Source organism: Chrysemys picta, chromosome 6 (genome assembly GCF_011386835.1).
Source record: "Chrysemys picta bellii isolate R12L10 chromosome 6, ASM1138683v2, whole genome shotgun sequence".
In the NCBI taxonomy this organism is placed as follows: Eukaryota; Metazoa; Chordata; order Testudines; family Emydidae; genus Chrysemys; species Chrysemys picta.
The window spans coordinates 123,627,669-123,645,223 of NC_088796.1; the positions used below are offsets into that span (position 1 = coordinate 123,627,669).

Genomic DNA, 17,555 nt, shown 5'->3' on the forward strand with positions numbered 1-17,555 from the left:
TTTCAGTTGCAACAAAGGTAGGCCAGATAGTGATGATGGCCCATCAAGAAAAGAATTCACTATAGACTTTAAGGTCAGAAGGGACCATTATGATCGTCTAGTCTGACCTCCTGCACAACGCAGGCCACAGAATCTCACCCACCCACTCCTGTAACAAACCTGTGTCTGAGCCATTGAAGTCCTCAAATCATGGTTTAAAGAATTCAAGGTGCAGAGAATCCTCCAGCAAGTGACCCATGCCCCACGCTGCAGAGGAAGGTGAAAAACCGCCAGGGCCTCTGCCAATCTGCCCTGGAGGAAAATTCCTTCCCGACCCCAAATATGATGATCAGTTAAACCCTGAGCATGTGGGCAAGACTCACCAGCCAGACACCCAGGAAAGAATTCTCTGTAGTAACTCAGATCCCATCCCATCTAACATCCCATCACAGACCATTGGGCATATTTACCGCTAATAGTCAAAGATCAATTAATTGCCAAAATTAGGCTATCCCATCATACCATCCCCGCCATAAACTTGTCAAGTCTTGAAGCCAGATATGTCTTTTGCCCCATGTGCTTTCAAGGGAAACAAAGCAGTATTTTGCACAGTAATTACCATGCAATTCTGTTCATCACAGAGTAATGGTTTGTACACTTGGTAGTTCATTACAAGACAAGTGCAGCCCAAGTCTACAGATCTGTACTCCGGAGCCCATTGAGTATACGTATGCAATGGGACTCCAAAGTAGGAAAAGCAACATACAGGCACAGTCTGAGCTACAGTCACATAAGTTTCTCCCTGCCATTCTGCAAGTTGGTCGCACTCCTACTTCTAAGGCCAACAGGTGTTCGTTGCCAGGAGCACTCATAACATAGCAGCTTCTGCACAAACAGCAGTGGCAACATAGACTTGTAGGACTGGAAGGGACCTCGAGAGGTCATCTGGTCCAGTCCCCTGCACTCAAGGCAGGACTAAGTATTATCTAGACCATCCCTGACAGGTGTTTGTCCAACCTGCTCTTAAAAACCTCCAATGATGGAGATTCCACAACATCTCTGGGCAATTTAGTCCAGTGCTTAACCGCCCTCAGAATTAGGAATTTTTTTTCCTAATGTGCAACTTAAACCACCCTTGCTTCAATGTAAGCCCATTGCTTCTTGTTCTACCATCAGAGATTAAGGAGAGCAATTTTTCTCCCACCTCTTTGTAATAAGTTTTCAAGTACATAAAAGGTTATGTCCTCTCTGGGTCTTCTCTTTCTCTAGACTAAACAAATCCAATTTTTTTTCAATCTTCCCTCATAGGTCATGTTTTCTAGACCTTTAATCATTTTTGTTACTCTTCTCTGGACTTTCTCCAATTTGTCCACATCCTTCCTGAATCACCCAGGAACTGGACACAAAATTCCATTTGAGGCCTAATCAGCGCCGAGTACAGCGGAAGAATTACTTCTCAGGTCTTGCTTGCAACATTCCTGCTAATACATCCCAGAATGATGGGGTTTTTTTTGCAACACTGTTGACTCATATTTAGCTTATGATCCACTATGACCCCCAGATCCCTTTCTGCAGTACTCCTTCCTAGGCAATCATTCCCCATTCTGTATGTGTGCACATGATTGTTCCTTCCTAAGTGGAGTACTCTGCAGTTATTCTTATTGAATTTCATCCTATTTACTTTAGAGCGTTTCTCCAGATCATTGTGAATTTTAATCCTACCCTCCAAAGCACTTGCAATCCCTCCCATGTTGGTATTGTCTGCAAACTTTATAAAATGTACTCTCTATATCATTACCTAAATCATTGATGAAGATATTGAACAAAAACAGATCAGATCCCTTCAGGCTCCACTTGATACGGGCTTCCAGCTTGACTGTGAACCATTGATTACTCTCTTGGACCAGTTTTCCAACCACTAACTTACGCCCCAAAAGCTGGCAGTCTCCATGCCAATGTGGTTGTTTTCTCCTTTGTTAAGTCTGTGCACCAGGAAGCTAGTTCATGTCCAATGACCCTGGTTTGAATTTTGTCCAATTATTTTCATTTAAAGTCCTCATGATAGTGCTGTGTTGTCACAATCAACCTCAGCTAGATCTGTACATGTGCCCAGTGTCATATGGTCATGTTTCAAAGCCACTATCCTGACCTTCAAGTCACTGAAGATTCACATGTTCTGATACCAACATGAAGTAAACCAAGTAGCTAGCTTGAGGGAGAATTACCAAAGTGCTCATCTAGAAAAACTGACTTTATCTTGGACAAATTGACTTTAGATTCATTGCCCATCTATTGCCTTGATCTTAACCTAAGTTAAAGAGTGTAAGGACCATGTATGCATGTGCAGCTCCTAGAATGGGCTTTTGGATGCTACCGTGATACATGACCAACAATAGTCTGCTCAGTGTCTCAGCCAGCAGCATTCAGTGCGCAGAGGAAGGCAAGCCAGCTATTACCAGCATGTCAGAACAGTGGTCCCCCAACTTTTTACCTCACCCCCCTTACATGTCTGCACCCCTACTCCCTGGGACTGGGAGCAGGACTGTGGCTGCGGGAAAGGGGGGTGTTATGGAGAGGGATAAGGGGGCTAAGGCTGGGGTGGGTACAGAGCCATGGCCCTGGGCATGAAGCTGGCCTAGGCCCCAGCAGCAATCCCCTCAATGTTCCTCTGCAGCCCCCAGGGGGACACACCCCAGTTTGGGGAGCTGTAATAGAAAAAAAAAATCTTGTCTGTAGGAGCGTTCTAAATTTTTGACACTCCTCTGTAGAAACCATCTTGGTCTTGCATCCACCAGGAACACCTAGTAGCTCTAATGTTGTAATATTCTCCCTCTCCCCGGTCTGATTGGCTCAAGGTCAGGCTGCAACTGTGTAAGATATGCAGAGCCCTGCATAGTGGTGGCTTTCTTCATAGCCCAGGATAAGTTACTGAAAATGCTTCATTACGGTCACTTTTCTGTATTTTACAAGACATTTTAGCAGAGTTCTTCGTACGGCTCTGTGTACATTTGCAGAAATATAATCTTCCTTACCACTGCTCTTTGGATTGAAATTAGTGTCTACTTGTATCACCAGGATTCTATGTGGTATTTTACAGGGATGGGTAACACAGAATCGGTTCACCCTTTAGCAATGATTAACGCAACACAGTGTAAAGGCAACATCTGCCTGAAGAGCTCTGGGTAAGCTCAAAAGCTTGTCTCACCAACAGAAGTTGGTCCAATCAAAGGTATTGCCTCACCCACCTTGGCAGAGTTGTGCTATTACAGACATCTCACAACTATTGAGCCATAACAGCTACCAAAACGTTAGCCTCCTGTGGATTTGCTTAACCAGCTGTGCACGTTTGAAGTTTTATAGATCAATCCAACAACAACAGTAATAGCATCCGTAGACCAAGACTCCAGCAATGTCCTCACTGCCCGTTTGAATTGCTTCCAGTTACTGCCTCTGCACCCACCGGGATGGAATACCTCTAGAACGGCTTGGATTGAGAAGTTACTGGAATCCCCGACATAGCTCTAAGCTTCGAAGTGCTATCACTCCAGGATCAGAAAGCATGCACGCAGTTCTTGCCTTCACTAAGGCTTAGTAATGAATTACCATACGCTATAAAATGTTATATGGGTTTATAGTTTAAATCCTAGCATTGTTGGCTTAACATATTTATTGAAGTCAATCCTATTTTGTTCAACATATTGAGCATATAGTTTAACTAGTAACCACAGCTGTGACTTAGTTAACGATCTCAATAAATCCTACTTAGACAGGAAAAGAATTATGTAAATGAATTTGTTTTCTGCCCAACATGTACTTTAACTGATAAGACACCGTAAAGATTATTTTTGGTATTAGAAAACTAACCACTCTTATTTGGACCTTAATTTTATACCCAAGAGAGGAGCCCAGTTTACTACATTTATAAAATGTTTATTTCAGAAAGAAATTACACTTACAGAATACAAATAGTTGAAAGTTCACACCCATACGAGACAGGGGCATCTAGAGACAGCAGTTGATATACAAAGATACATGATTAAAAAAAAAGGACAAAGGACAGATAAGTTTGTCACATTTATTCACAAATTAGTGTATTTAAAAACAGATCCGTTCTTTGAACAATTTTTAGAAGATAAAAAAAAATTAGTGTGAAGCAGTGTAAAACCGTTATTTAGGATATGAATCCTCTATTAGTTACATCTTGCAGCTAGATAGGATATCTTCCACTAGTCTCTTGTAGACCCACGCATCGCCTTTAAGCCGTTGCCTCCTGATACCCACTACTTCAGGTTTACTAAGCTGGCACACTTCTAGCTCAAATTGCATCGTCACTTTGCCAAAATCTGACTGTGTTTGACATTTCAGGGTATAGCTGCGTAGACAAGGCAAGAAGAAATAGAATGGTCATTGAGTTGTTTTAATACCCATCAGGAGGTTGGCAACATGAAAGCTTAAGCGGGTACAATTAATACTTCCCACACAAAGTATCCCACTGAGATTCAGCAGTGTGAGCAAACAGCTCAAACAAGGTTAGGTGAAATGAAAGCTAGTTCCCTTTTGGAAAAGGATGCCTTGTCTGCAAATGCTAATGCGGAGCACAAGGTCTCCCTAGCCACAAGAACTGCTGCCTGCCTCTCCTGGGAATTGAGGTCTATGGCAAAGAATAGAAAGCGTGGGGAGGATTCTATATTTTTCTCTAGTCAGACTATCTTCTGCAGATATGACAGCAACATCCCTCTTGTGAGGCTGCCCCTAGTCTCCTGCATCAGGCTCAGATTGCAGCCATCTTCCAGATGAAGAGAAATTGAGCCATCCTGCTCTCTGCAGATGCAGCACTGCACAGGGCCAGCTACAGATCACCTCTTGCCAGCTGGAGGACTGAAAGACCAGGCTCTGATCTTTGAATCACCAGGTCACAGAAGTTTGTCACTTTAATGCAGCTAAATGCATCTTCCTGGAACATGAAGTTGGACACTTGTACGAGGAGGCTCATCTTTTTAAATGCCTTCCCTTCAAGAAGAGAAGAGCATTTTATAAAAAAAGCCAAGCATCGACCCGAGTTATGGTCCCCATTTTACACACTAGGAAATTTCGGTAGACACACATTCAGTCTTTTGACGAGTGTCAGTTAGCAGCAGAACCAGGAATAGAGCCCAGATTGCACTCCCTAACCACCAGATCCTGCAAGTTAAACACATCTATTCAATGGCTGGCACTGTACAGACAGGTAGTAAGGCTCACATTGTGTCAGCTAGGAATTATAGTATTTTAAGTGGTATTATATGAAGGTCACCGTGGTCTCCATCATGATAGCACTAAACTGCCTTATCTTGGCAAACAGGACAGTATCAGAATGAGTCTTTGCTGTCAATGAAATCACAAGAGATAGGATTAGCTAAGTTTGCTCAGCTTCTTTAAATAAGTTGCTACAACATGTGTGACAGATCAGCACAGGAGACTGACTATTCACATTCGTATGAGAGAGTTAAGGAATTTTAGGATACATTCGTTTTGCATCAGATAGGCAATAATTACCACATGGATGTGTCTCATGTGGTCTAATAGGAGGTACAATATTTAACGAGAGGCAATGTGAGGAGGTAGAGAGAGAGAGTTGAATGCTTTGCTTTAGCAAAACTAGAGAACTAGCAACTTGGGCAAAGACAAGCTGGAATGAGTTTTGCCTGACACTTGACTTACCCCTTCTGTACATAGTCAACCTGTTTCTTTGGGAGGATGGTAATTATTTCATTCAATAGCTGGTCTGGATTCAGTAGTTTAGTTGTGGTCACATTGTAATGAGCCTGAAAAAAGCATAAGCAGCTCAATCAGAAAGACAAACTTGTTTTTACTATTTACACCAAACACCAGAGATTCTGTGGCAATGGAGGTCTTAAGAGGTTACTCACCTTACACAGTAACTGTGGTTCAAGGGGTGTCTGCCTATGGACGCACCATGTGCCACAAGCCCTTGATCGGAGGAGGTTTTCCTGTTAGCAGCATACATTTGGCCTGTGCATATGCTCTAGACCAGTGGTTTAAAAAAAAAAATTCTAGCGACCCAGTTGAAGAAAACTGTTGATGCCGGACCCAATGGAGCTGAGAGGTGTGGGAGTGAGGGGATGAGGGGCCTCTGGGTTTGGGGGTTCAGGGCTGGGACACTCGTGCAGGAGGGGGTCAGGGCTCTGGGGTGGGGCCAGGGATGAGGGGTTTGGGGTGCAGGAAGGGGCTCTGGGTTTGGGGACTCAGGACTTGGGATTGGGGCATGGGCTTACCTTGGGCAGCTCCTGGTCAGCTGTGAGGAGGGGGTGCTAAGGCAGGCTTGCTGCCTGTCCTGGCACCACGGACTGCGCTGCGCCCGGAGAGCGGCCAGCAGCAGGCCCAGCTCCTAGGCAGAGGTGCGCTAGCAGCTCCGCAAGGCTCTCACCTGCGGAGCCTTGGGATTGGGGCACTGCCTGTCCCGCCGCCCAGCTCTCATTGCACTCCCATTAGCCGGGAATTGGTCAGAGCCAGTGCTCGGGGCGGGGGCAGCGCGTGGAGCCCCATGGCCTCCCCACCTGGAGCCAGACCTGCTGTTGGCCACTTCCGGGGCACAGCACGGTGTCGGAACAAGTAGAAACTAGCCTGCCTAGCTGGGCAGCACTGCCGATAAGACTTTTAAACAGCCCACTCGGCGGTGCTGACCAGAGCCGTCGCAACGCAGTGCTGGGTCGCAACCCACAGCTCTATACAACCACGTGCTGCACCCCAAGGGTATATAGGGCTGCATGGGTGAACCGCCCTCAGTACTCTCTGAACAGCCAACCAGCACTTGTCTGAAGCGGGAGGGAGGACAGGTAGTGGAGCACCCAAAGGTGACCATATGCCCCAAGTTGTGAGGATACTGAGTTGTGCTCAGCAATGTGTGTTGTCAGATATTGTTGGAGCTGGGCAGACCAAACATTTCATTGATCCCCCCCCCACCAGTCTAGGGAGTTCTTCACCTGCAGGAGAAAAAGTGACCTCGTTGTCCAAAGTTGTGTCTGGTTGAGGAATAGATTCTTCTGAACCACCCCCGAAAGCAGTGGAGGCATCGTCTGTCACAAAGGTGCAAGCTGCCATATGACTCAGGAGCTGCTAACAGTTCCTTACTGTAGTATGGGGCTTCCTTAATTGTCCCAACCAGATTTGACAACAGTTATGAATCTGTCTGTAGGAAAGCAGGCCCTGGCTACCAACAAATCCAAATATACCCTTATGAATTATATTCTCTCTATAGGGGCCAATACTGAATTCTTCATGTTTAGCTGGAGACCCAATTCCTGGAAGAGAAAGGTGTCTGGATGGAAGTGAATACTGCTTTGTAAGTTCAGCCCTCGAATAGCCAGTTGTCTAGATACAGGAAAACTAGAATTGCTTCTTGCCAAAGGTAAGCAACTACTCCCTCTAGGAGCCTTTGAAAGCACCCTTGGGTCCAAAGAGAAGAACTCTGAATGTAAAATGGTTCAGGCCCATGGTGATATGTAGGTATCATATAGCAATACAGGAGAAATAGGGATACTGTAGGTCAAGGGCTGACAGCCAAGTGCCTGCCTTTAGAGAAGGGATGATAGTTGCCAGAGTCACTATCCTGAATTTGATACTTCAATCTTTGATCAGTCATAGTAGATCCAATTTATGGTCTCTACCCTCGGTCCTCCTTTGGTATGAGAAGAAATACTTCGGGTAAAACCTTTTACCCCTGTGAGGGATGGGGCCAGTTCTATTGCTCCTAAATAAGAGGAGGGAGTGAACTTCTTGACTCAGTACAGTCTCATGAGAGGGGCCCTGAAGAGGGATGAGGAAGGGGAGATCATGCAGAGGATTGTGTAGCCTGATGTTAACCTCCATGACCCCCTTGTCTGCAATATGATACCAGGTCTATTGGAAATGGGGTCCAGAAATGGGGAAGGTGGGCAAAAGGCTGTAGCTTGCAAACTGAGGGGAGGATTCAAGCCCTTGGCCAACCCATCAAAGTTGTTTCAATGATGACTGGGTACTTGCTGAAAGAGGTTGAGCAGCTCTTTTGCTGTGGAATTTGTCTTTCTAGCAGGTTTGGTGGTTCTGTGAAAGCCAGAGAAATGACCCAGGTGCAATCTCTGGGCAGTTTGAGATGCGCTAAATCTTTTGTTTGTAGGGGTATATAACCCCCCACCAGGCCTCAGTGTGGTCCTGAAGTCCTTCAGCATGTGCGGGGACTCATCCCTAGTCCCCCAGAAGGAGCTTCTGACCATCAGATAGGAGGTCCTGAGCAGTATTCTGAGCCTCTCTATGGAATCAGGACAGCTGGAGCCATGGTGCCCTGCGCATGACAATAGCTGTGGTGATGGACCTTGTGGCAGCATCCAAGAATGCTTGGAGAGGAATTCTGGCTCTTCTGACCCTCCTTAATGATGGCTTGGAAGTGTTCTCTAGGCTCCTGTGGACAGTGCTCAGTAGAGGTTGCAAATTTGTTGTAATTCATGAAGTCATAGGTGATCATGGCCAAGTGATAGTTTGTGATCTGAAATTGGAAGTTCACAAATGAGTATACCTTTCATCCAAAAAAGGGGTAACCTCTTCTGGTCCTTATGATAAAGGACAGGCTCTGAGTAATGCTGTTTACCCTGTTTGCTTATAGCATCCACCACCAGGGAATTAGGTGAGGGTAGGAAACAAGTTCTGAGTCCCTTCAGGGAACACATTTCTTATCAGGCCACTTATTAGTTAGTGGGATGGTTGCAGGAGTTTGCCTCAGTCTTTGCTAGATCCAAAAATACTTCATTAATGGGTAATGCAACCCAGATAGATGTGCTGCAGTCAGCAACAGCCAGGAGCTTGTGTTGTGAGTCACCCTCTAGATACCTCTTGAGGAAGTTAGTCAGCCACCCTCTTGATAAGGTCCTGGAACTGATCAATTATTGGCCATTGATGGTGGAGGCATAACTGCATTGTCTGGAGATGAAGACAAAATAGGGGTTTGAGAAGTGCCTTTGTTTGCCTGCCCTACTCTTCTGTTCTTCAAAGGTCTCCTTGTGTTGGGGGTTTGGTTGAGGTGACTGTCACCCTAGTCTCCCAGTGCAATGGAGCAGGTGTCCAGCAAACTGCTACACCATCCAAAGATCCCAGTATGGACATTGGGGAGGCCCATACAGGAGAGGGGGTGGTAGCCAGGACCGATCCCACCATCCCTGATGTGGATGAGAATCCTTGTCAAAGTATTGGTGTCTATAATGGAGAGGGGAATCCTGTACTGACTAGGAGGCTGATTTAATGTTTCCTTTAGCCTCCTTTATGGCCTCCTGCAAAATAAAAAAAATAATAATAAAAAAAAAAAAGGTCAGAGGGAAGCCTGTGGCACTGGGAAGCCATGGTAATCTAGAGACCCTGGTCTCTGTACAGAGTCATCTAGCACCCATAAGCAGTGGGAACTCTGGTTCAAACACTGACAAGTCCCTGGAGTAGCGAAATTCCTGAGGTACCATTGGTACTGACAGCAGTTGAAGTGGATGGTACCATTGGTCTGGAGCATGCAGGCACCAGCAGCAAAGGTCTGGTTCTTCACTTTTGTCAGTACCAACAGAGCTGAGTGGAAAGGCACTACCGGTAAGACTGATGCAGATGGTGCTGATCTAGAAGAAGTGCACATCCTGGACCTTCCTAATCCTTTAGACTATACCAAGTACCTGCTGGATCCATGCTTCTCTGAATTACTCCAGGATCTCCCTGCTCTGCTGGTACTAGAGGAAGAGTTTTGCCTGCATGGTATAGTGTGGTGATGTCAATGTCTCTGACACAGTAGACTTAGTGAGAGATCGGGATCTCTTCCACCACAAGGAGTCAGCTCCCAAGACTGAGCTCCTCTTTGGAGCCAGAGATCTTCCCCTTCTTAGGGGAGACCTTAGCAGAGGTCAAAGGGGCATTGGATCTGTCTGATGTACAGGGGGTCTCCTGACTTGACTCTAAAGTGGGTTGATGGAAGTGCTTGATCACCAAGTTCAGTTTGGTTTCCTGATTCTTTCAGGCTCAGGATTTGAGAGCCAGGCCAAAAAACACACACCACACACTTACATTTCTGCAAGATTTGGGATTCTTGCAAGTGAACAGAAAAAAGGAAAAAGTTAATAAGGAAAAGTTGTTTACTTGTTCCCATAATACAAGAACTAGGGGCCACCAAATGAAATTAATAGGCAGCAGGTTAAAACAAATAAAAAGGAAGTTCTTCACACAGCGCACAGTCAACCTGTGGAACTCCTTGCCTGAGGAGGTTATGAAGGCTAGGACTATACCAGGGTTTAAAAAAAGAGAACTAGATAAATTCATGGAGGTTAAGTCCATTAATGGCTATTAGCCAGGATGAGCAAGGAATGGTGTCCCTCGCCTCTGTTTGTCAGAGGGTGGAGATGGTCGGCAGGAGAGAGATCACTTGATCATTACCTTTTAGGTTCACTCCCTCTGGGGCACCTGGCATTGGCCACTGTCGGTAGACAGGATACTGGGCTGGATGGACCTTTGGTCTGACCCAGTATGGCCATTCTTATGTTCTTAAGCAAAGGATACACTTCAAGTGGCCATTGCTGATTGAGATGGCCTCCCAGCAAGAGGCACTGTTTGAAACCTGGTGAGCCAGGCATGCCCAGCCATGCTGAATAAGCTTCCCAGAAAAGAGTGGGGAAATGGAAAGAAAAACACAACCTCTCACTACTATAGAATTAGATAGTAACAACTAATACTAACTAGAAATACAAACTAAACACCACCACACACTGAGGCACACTCAAGGCAGACATGCTAGTACTCTGGTTCAGGCCAAGGTGATAGAGAAGGAACTGAAGGCAGTTTGCCCAGGCAGTCCTAGGTATCCCTGGTGTGTGGCATAAGGTAGCAGAGCACATGCACAGGCTGAATGGACACTACTAATGGAAAATTTTGATCAGGGGCTTGAGATGTGCATGTGCACCTGAAGTGGAGCATCCATAGGGACACTACTTGAAGTAATCAAACTAAGCAACAGCAACAAGGAATGCTTAGTTCCAACAGTGCCTCAGGGTCAGACATTGTTACAAGACGGACAGAAGCTTCAGCATTGAAGAAAATCAACTCTCCCTGTTATCGGGGACAGAGGGAGAGATCTTCATCCCTACTCCGACCCTTTTACACTGGATCAAAAGGCAGAGAGGCCCAAAAAAACTCTGTATATGGCCAGGGAGGATACCCTGGTACAGGCACCATGGAAGACAGCCCTAAGGCTGTCCTAAGAAAACTTGATTGCAAGTCCTAGTGTAGGTGGCCTGTAAACTTGAAGCACTGCAGGGATTTGGAGTAGTGCTGTAGCCCATAGGACAACCCTGTGAAACTGCTGTAACTTAGACAACACGTGGGACCCAAGTCACCATGGCGGGGTAGGACTCTTCAATCCCAGAGCAACCCAAGAGTGGGAAGGGAAAGAAAAAGTGGCTTAAAGCTACCATAGGACCCTTCCCCTGGGCTGCAAGTTGTGTACTATGCCTCTACGCAGCACAACACAAACTCACCCTTGGAGTATTGGAGCCATTTTAGCTTACATGTTTTACCACTGTACATAAGGGACTTGTGCCCCCCCCCCTCCCCACACACACACACAATCCCTTTTCAAAGGACTCCTATAGCCACACGTTAGGCATGGAAGCTGGGTACACTGTATGCAGTATTATTCCTACCAACTGTAAGGTGGCTATACAAGCGCTTTGTTTATGTCCTAAAAGTAGATCTTGAAAGAGTACCTTTAGATTTCCAAGAAGCAACTGGAAATTAGTCTGAACTAGGAGGCCTAGAGATGAAATCTAATCTAATCCTAGCTCACTGCCAGAGTTTCTCCAGGAACTTTAAAATGGAGTATCTTGCATTGCTCTACTCCAAAGCATTCAAAGTTCACTAGCAGTTTTGCAGGTACCGCAGGCCTGAGAAGCTGACTCAATGGCAGAAGCATTTGGAGCACAACAGACTTGGCACGCACTTGCCTGCTGGTGCCCAAGTTTCTGTATTCCCAGCGCAGTCTGGACACCTATCAGATGGGTCGGCTCATAGCCCAATACATGCTGGACTTGTCAAAGGCTGACAGTATTACCAGTGCCATTTGGCAAAAGCTTTCTGGACTGGAATGTGGTGATGGCACTGGGGTTAATGCAGGCTATCAATTCTTGAGCTCCGTTTTCTTGACAATAACCAGCTTTCACAGTTAGCAGGTGGGCAACAAAAAATGATTAAGGCTATAGAACAGCTTCCACATGAGGAGAGATTAAAAAGATGGACTGTTCAGCGTGGCAAAGAGATGACTAAGGGGATATGATCAAAAGTCTATAAAATAGTGACTGGTGTGGAGAGAGAGAGAGTTATACTCTCTCACATAACCCAAGAACCAGGGTCACCTAATGAAATTAATAGGCATCAGGTTGAACAGAAGGAAGTATTTCCTCACACAACACACAGTCAACCTGTGGAACTCTCTGCCAGGGGATGTTGTGAAGGCCAAACCTATAACTGGATTCTTAGCTAAGTTAATGGAGTATAGGTCCATCAATGGCCATTAGCCAAGATTGTCAGGGATGCAACCCCATGCTCTGGGTGTCCCTAAACCTCGGATTACCAGATGCTGGAAGTGGATGATAGGGGATTGATCACTCACTTTGCCCGTTTTGTTCATTCTCTCTGATGCACCTGGCACTGGCCACTGTCAGAAGACAGGATACTGGGCAAGACAGACCTTCAGTCTGACCCAGTATAGCTGTTCTTATGTTCCATTTTCTTGACAATAACCAGCTTTTAGTTAGCAGGTGCCTCAAGTAGTAGTTAGCCAGCTTAAGACATACACCACTTATTTGATTAGATTTGTTTTAGGCCTCAGAAAAAGCCTCGCCACTTCCAGAGTTATGAAGACTGAGAGGGGACATGATAGCAGTTTTCCGGTATCTAAAAGGGTGTCCTAAGGAGGAGGGAGACAACTTGTTCACCTTAGCCTCTAACGATAGAGCAAGAAGCAATGGGCTTAAACTGCAGCAAGGGAGGTTTAGGGTGGACATTAGGAAAAAGTTCCTAACTGTCAGGGTGGTTAAATACTGGAATAAATTGCCTAGGGAGGTTGTGGAATCTCCATCTCTGGAGATATTTAAGAGTAGGTTAGATAATGTCCATCAGGGATGGTCTAGACAGTATTTGGGCCTGCCATGAGGGCAAGGGACTGGACTCTATGACCTCTCGAGGTCCCTTCAAGTCCTAGAATCTATGAATCAAGACAGTTTTTCCTCCATGCTCTGCTTATATGAAATTTCCAGTGTATTATAAGCTGCAGAATGTTCTGAAGCAGCAAGAACACACTTTAAACATTTTGTACAAGTCACTGTTTAATACACTCAAGTGTCCAGTACTGCACCACTGAAATTTATTGACATTATGGTAGTTTTGTAGAATTCAGCCACGTGTCCTTTAGTTTACTTTTAACATAGGGGATACTATATTAGTGCTTTAATGCTAGTGTATACTGCAAGCCCTACTACCCATTTTTTGTATAAGCTCTCACGGAAAGAGTATAAGCATGCGTATGCCCAAATACCTCTGGGTCTTAAGAGCCCAAGTGGCATCCCAACAGCATTTGAGATTTATACTTTAACATTTCTCTAGTCTCCAACCTCACTTTGTTTCCTACTTGGACACCAGTAAGAACCAGACAGGCTGCCAATATCAAGAGTTTGAGTGGACTGAAAAAATCAGACAAGCAACTCTGAGTACGTTGGTGGCAGGCTCCTCATTTGGACTCGTAGGCAATACCTAAACAGTCTGACACCTAATGAACTTTTGATACATTATTAGTTGGGGATAAGATTTAAGATGTACACTTCCCATGACATTTGATTTCTATAGTGCCCTACAGCACTAGAAACCCTTCTGTAGCCTAGGGACATTCAGTTCATTAAGTACAAGTCCAAATTCTCTTGCTTCTGAACAATGACAGTGACTAGAGTCTTAATTCCCTCCATCACCACTCAAGGTGAAGATCTCCCATCGAGGATTCAAATAGCTTAGACAGAGATCAGATTTCACTGAGCTGTCATAAGCTACTTTCAGATAGGGCCACTCATATCGAGGCTTTTACATCAAGATGCTGCATTTATACCAGCTTGAGGTTTTGGTCACCAGTGCTACCATGACACTTTGCTGGCAAGAATGAATTCTGAGCAGGATCAGGAGAAGTCTGACTGCAGCTGCATCCCCTATACGACGTGTATAGATCAGCTGGAAGGGAAGCAGACTGCAGTGATTCGCACAACCAAACCAACTGGCAATAAGTGGGGCTTTTGTAGATTTGGTGCAATACTGCAAAAGCACATGCACTTTATTGTAGAGGCAGAATGGACACAGTTCAGACAACTGAAGTTAGAAACAGTGATGTGGAGACATCATTGACTTTCCCAATAAGAATCCATCTCCTTTAAATAAAGGAGATATCCTAGCAGTCTTACCTTCAATTTCCTTGGGCCATCTCTTGCGGATCCTTTCCTTTTGCCTGGTGTAAGCATTGTGATCATTTTATCCAGGCCTCTTTCCAGACTTCCAAACATTTTGGCTCTTTTCTTCTTTTGGCCACTATCCACATGAACTTGATTAAGATCCATGTCTACTGAGCGACACCTGTCACATTAAGAGATTAAAAAAAATAGACCTTCCATTTTCTCAGTGGCTGAAAGTCAGTCATTTCAGATACATCACTAAAGTCTTACCAGACCCCCGCTCTGTATTTAGAAAGACAAGTGGAATACATTATAGCTAAACAGACTAAAAGGATGCTATGAGAATTATCATTCAATAGTCATTTGGGATTTAAGGAGAATTGTGTATAGAAAACAGCTGCCCTCTGGGGAAGTGGAATAAGGGTGAATCTGTAATTATGGAAAATAGGAATACATCCAAGACTACTGAAGTGTGTAATTTTAAACTTTTCTGCCTTTAATATTTTCTACTGTGTAGGAAAGGGGTTTAAGGAGTTTATTTTATTTTTAAACCAAGACAATGAAAGAGCAGGTGCTGTTGTAACAAGCCTTCCTGGTCTATAGGAGGATTAAGGTAGTCCAGTTCTAAAATCAGCAATAGGTAAGAATAACCAGATACTTACCGTCTTTCTGGGCTAATGACTGCTGCAGCCATTTCACCTGTACTTGCTGGACTTGTGGGTTTCTTAATTGGGGTGTCTTTAGGGCACTGACTTCTCTCTGTTGAAAAAGAGGAACCCAATCCAAATGGGTACATTTTTTCCCAAAGAAAAAGATGTTTGATCATGAAAATTCCTTGCTGCAGTCATTTTAAACCAACTCTCCTTAGTCCCCGCCTTAACATCTCCTCAGACTGAGTGAGGCATTTCTGCAGGGTACTAAGAATTGCTCAGACTTAGGGCAAGCAGTATAGTTTAGTTGTTAGAATATAGGATGAGAGTTGGCTAAAACTAGCTTCTGGTCCCAACTCTGCCAGTGACTCAATGTATAGCCTTTGGCAAGTCACCTCCTCCATTTCCCATCTGTAAAATGGGCATAGATATTTCAAAGTACCAACCTCCTGAGGCTGAGGATTATGGTTTGTAGACACCAAGACCAAACATCAGTTACTTAGATCCCAGTTATACACTCTCCCCCAGAGTCCCTTTCCCTGCCTCAAGAGTGCTTTTGCATTTCTCCATGGGGTTTGGTATTCTAGGACTGCCATTTCGATCATTCAAGATTACCACTAGTGTGCCTGGCATAGAGTCTAATCAGCATTTGTGGCAAGACAGCCATTTGTCTAGTTAAGTTTTCTGTTTGATACTTTTCACAGCCAGAGTGGGCAAATTCAAGTGCTTTCAGTACAGTGTTGTACTTCAATTTGGTTTTGAAATCCAAGCTGTTAAGATACAAGTAATGCTTCTGTTCCCTTATCCCCACCCCATTATAGATAAAGCTAAATGCCAACTATAGTGTTGCCTTTAATCCTATAGAGACAGCTCTGCAAATTCAGTCTGGGCACCAAGGCTGAAGCCAGGTTTCCCTCCATCACACATTACTGCCAATGATAAATTATGCAGGCCAACTTTGTCCCCATGGAAGGCAGTGGTTGCATAACAGTTGCCTCCTAAGATTTTGGTAAGAGTCCTATTCATTAGGCAACAGCAGCCCAGCCAAGCCAACAGGAGCAAACATTTCTTTAAGAAAACAGGGTGATTCTAAAATACAGGGTGATCTGCTGATTAAAGCAATATATGTCACCTCTCTTCAAAGTAGAGCCACGCTGTATGTAGCTCAAATCCAATGCATTTGTGGGCAAGAAACATTTAAGTTCAGTTCAACTCAGTGATTCCCTTTGGTTGAACTGCATATCCCATTCCTTCAACAGGAGTATTGCTAGGTCATTTAAGAGTTGCACTCAGTCTACTCTTCCCATAGAGTTCTGCAGAGCACAGGTCCTGAAATGGAACTGCAGAGATGCATTTAAATAGTTCTTTAAGTTAACCAGTAAATGAATAAGGGAATTAGAAAACAATTAAATTAACCCCATTTGAATGTTTGAAACACGTTCCAGCTTGCTACAGAAATGGAGTGAGATACACAGCAGAAATCAGGAGACCTTACTCCAGAAGTTTAGATCCTGTGTGCAGGTGAATGCAGGTCTGGTTTAGCAGGAAAGAGGAACTGCCACAACCCTGCCCAGGTCCCATTTTCTTCAGGGATGAGAGACTGCGTGGATTCTTACCTTCCTTTCCACTCTCAGTTTGGGGACAAGGGGAGGAGAGCAAGCCCCTTCCTAGAGCCAACAGCAGATCAGTTCCCTTCCCTTCCTGTGATGGTCCTGATCACCAGTATCCCTGCTGTGCCCAGCTGGGGTGTCAGACTTGGCAGAAGTGAGTGATTCCTACAAGGCTACTACAGGGGTCCAAGTTCTGCAGTTCGCTGGGTGCTCTGCTACTATTGCCATGTAACTGTGGCAGATGCTGGACCCCCAGCTCTTGCTATGGGGCACTATGCGCTCAGAGACAAAGTACCAGTAAACTTTAACCAGAAAAAGCCTGAACAGCTTCCATCCAGAAACTGCATTATGGCCACCTCTTCAGATTTTGTTCTGAACGGGGTGGGGGGGGGAGGACAAATATTTAAAACTTAAATACAGCTGTTTAAACTCAAATTTGAATTTATGGCAACCTATGATAAGGCCTAACCCTGCCATAATCAAAATCATTTACAATAAGTATATGGCGCATTCGTGAATCCTCAAACTTCAATCAGGTAAAGGCTACTTAGTTATACATACACATAGAATTGTGGGAAACCATCTTTAACTTTTGAGGTCAAGCATTATAAATATGGCACAATGCCATGCATGGCCTTAAGTATCTACATCAGCTTCAGTCTTTATAATGGAGTGTTAGTGTTTTCTTTTTCTAAAATAGAAGTATTTTCAATTTCTGCAGAAAAACCTTTTGCCTTAACATTTTGGTTTCAGGTTAGCAGAATCACCCTGGTTCTTTTCCTAGACCCTACGTCTGCCACTTATGTTTCCACAGAAAGCGCAGCCAAAAGTAAACC

General features: G+C 44.7%; 1 protein-coding gene across 2 annotated transcripts in view; it reads right to left on the reverse strand.

Moving 5' to 3' along the window:
- Positions 1-3,893: 3,893 nt before the first annotated feature.
- The window catches only part of MELK (maternal embryonic leucine zipper kinase), a 39,139-nt gene continuing 25,477 nt past the window's right edge, over positions 3,894-17,555 (reverse strand). For both annotated transcript variants that reach the window (XM_065549774.1, XM_065549775.1), the window contains exons 15-18: positions 15,122-15,218; positions 14,472-14,640; positions 5,680-5,783; positions 3,894-4,351 (exon numbers count right to left, since the gene is read on the reverse strand). In XM_065549774.1, coding sequence (XP_065405846.1) covers positions 4,174-4,351; positions 5,680-5,783; positions 14,472-14,640; positions 15,122-15,218 — 548 coding nt within the window. In that variant the 3' untranslated portion in view covers positions 3,894-4,173. The remainder of the gene's footprint in view (positions 4,352-5,679; positions 5,784-14,471; positions 14,641-15,121; positions 15,219-17,555) is intronic.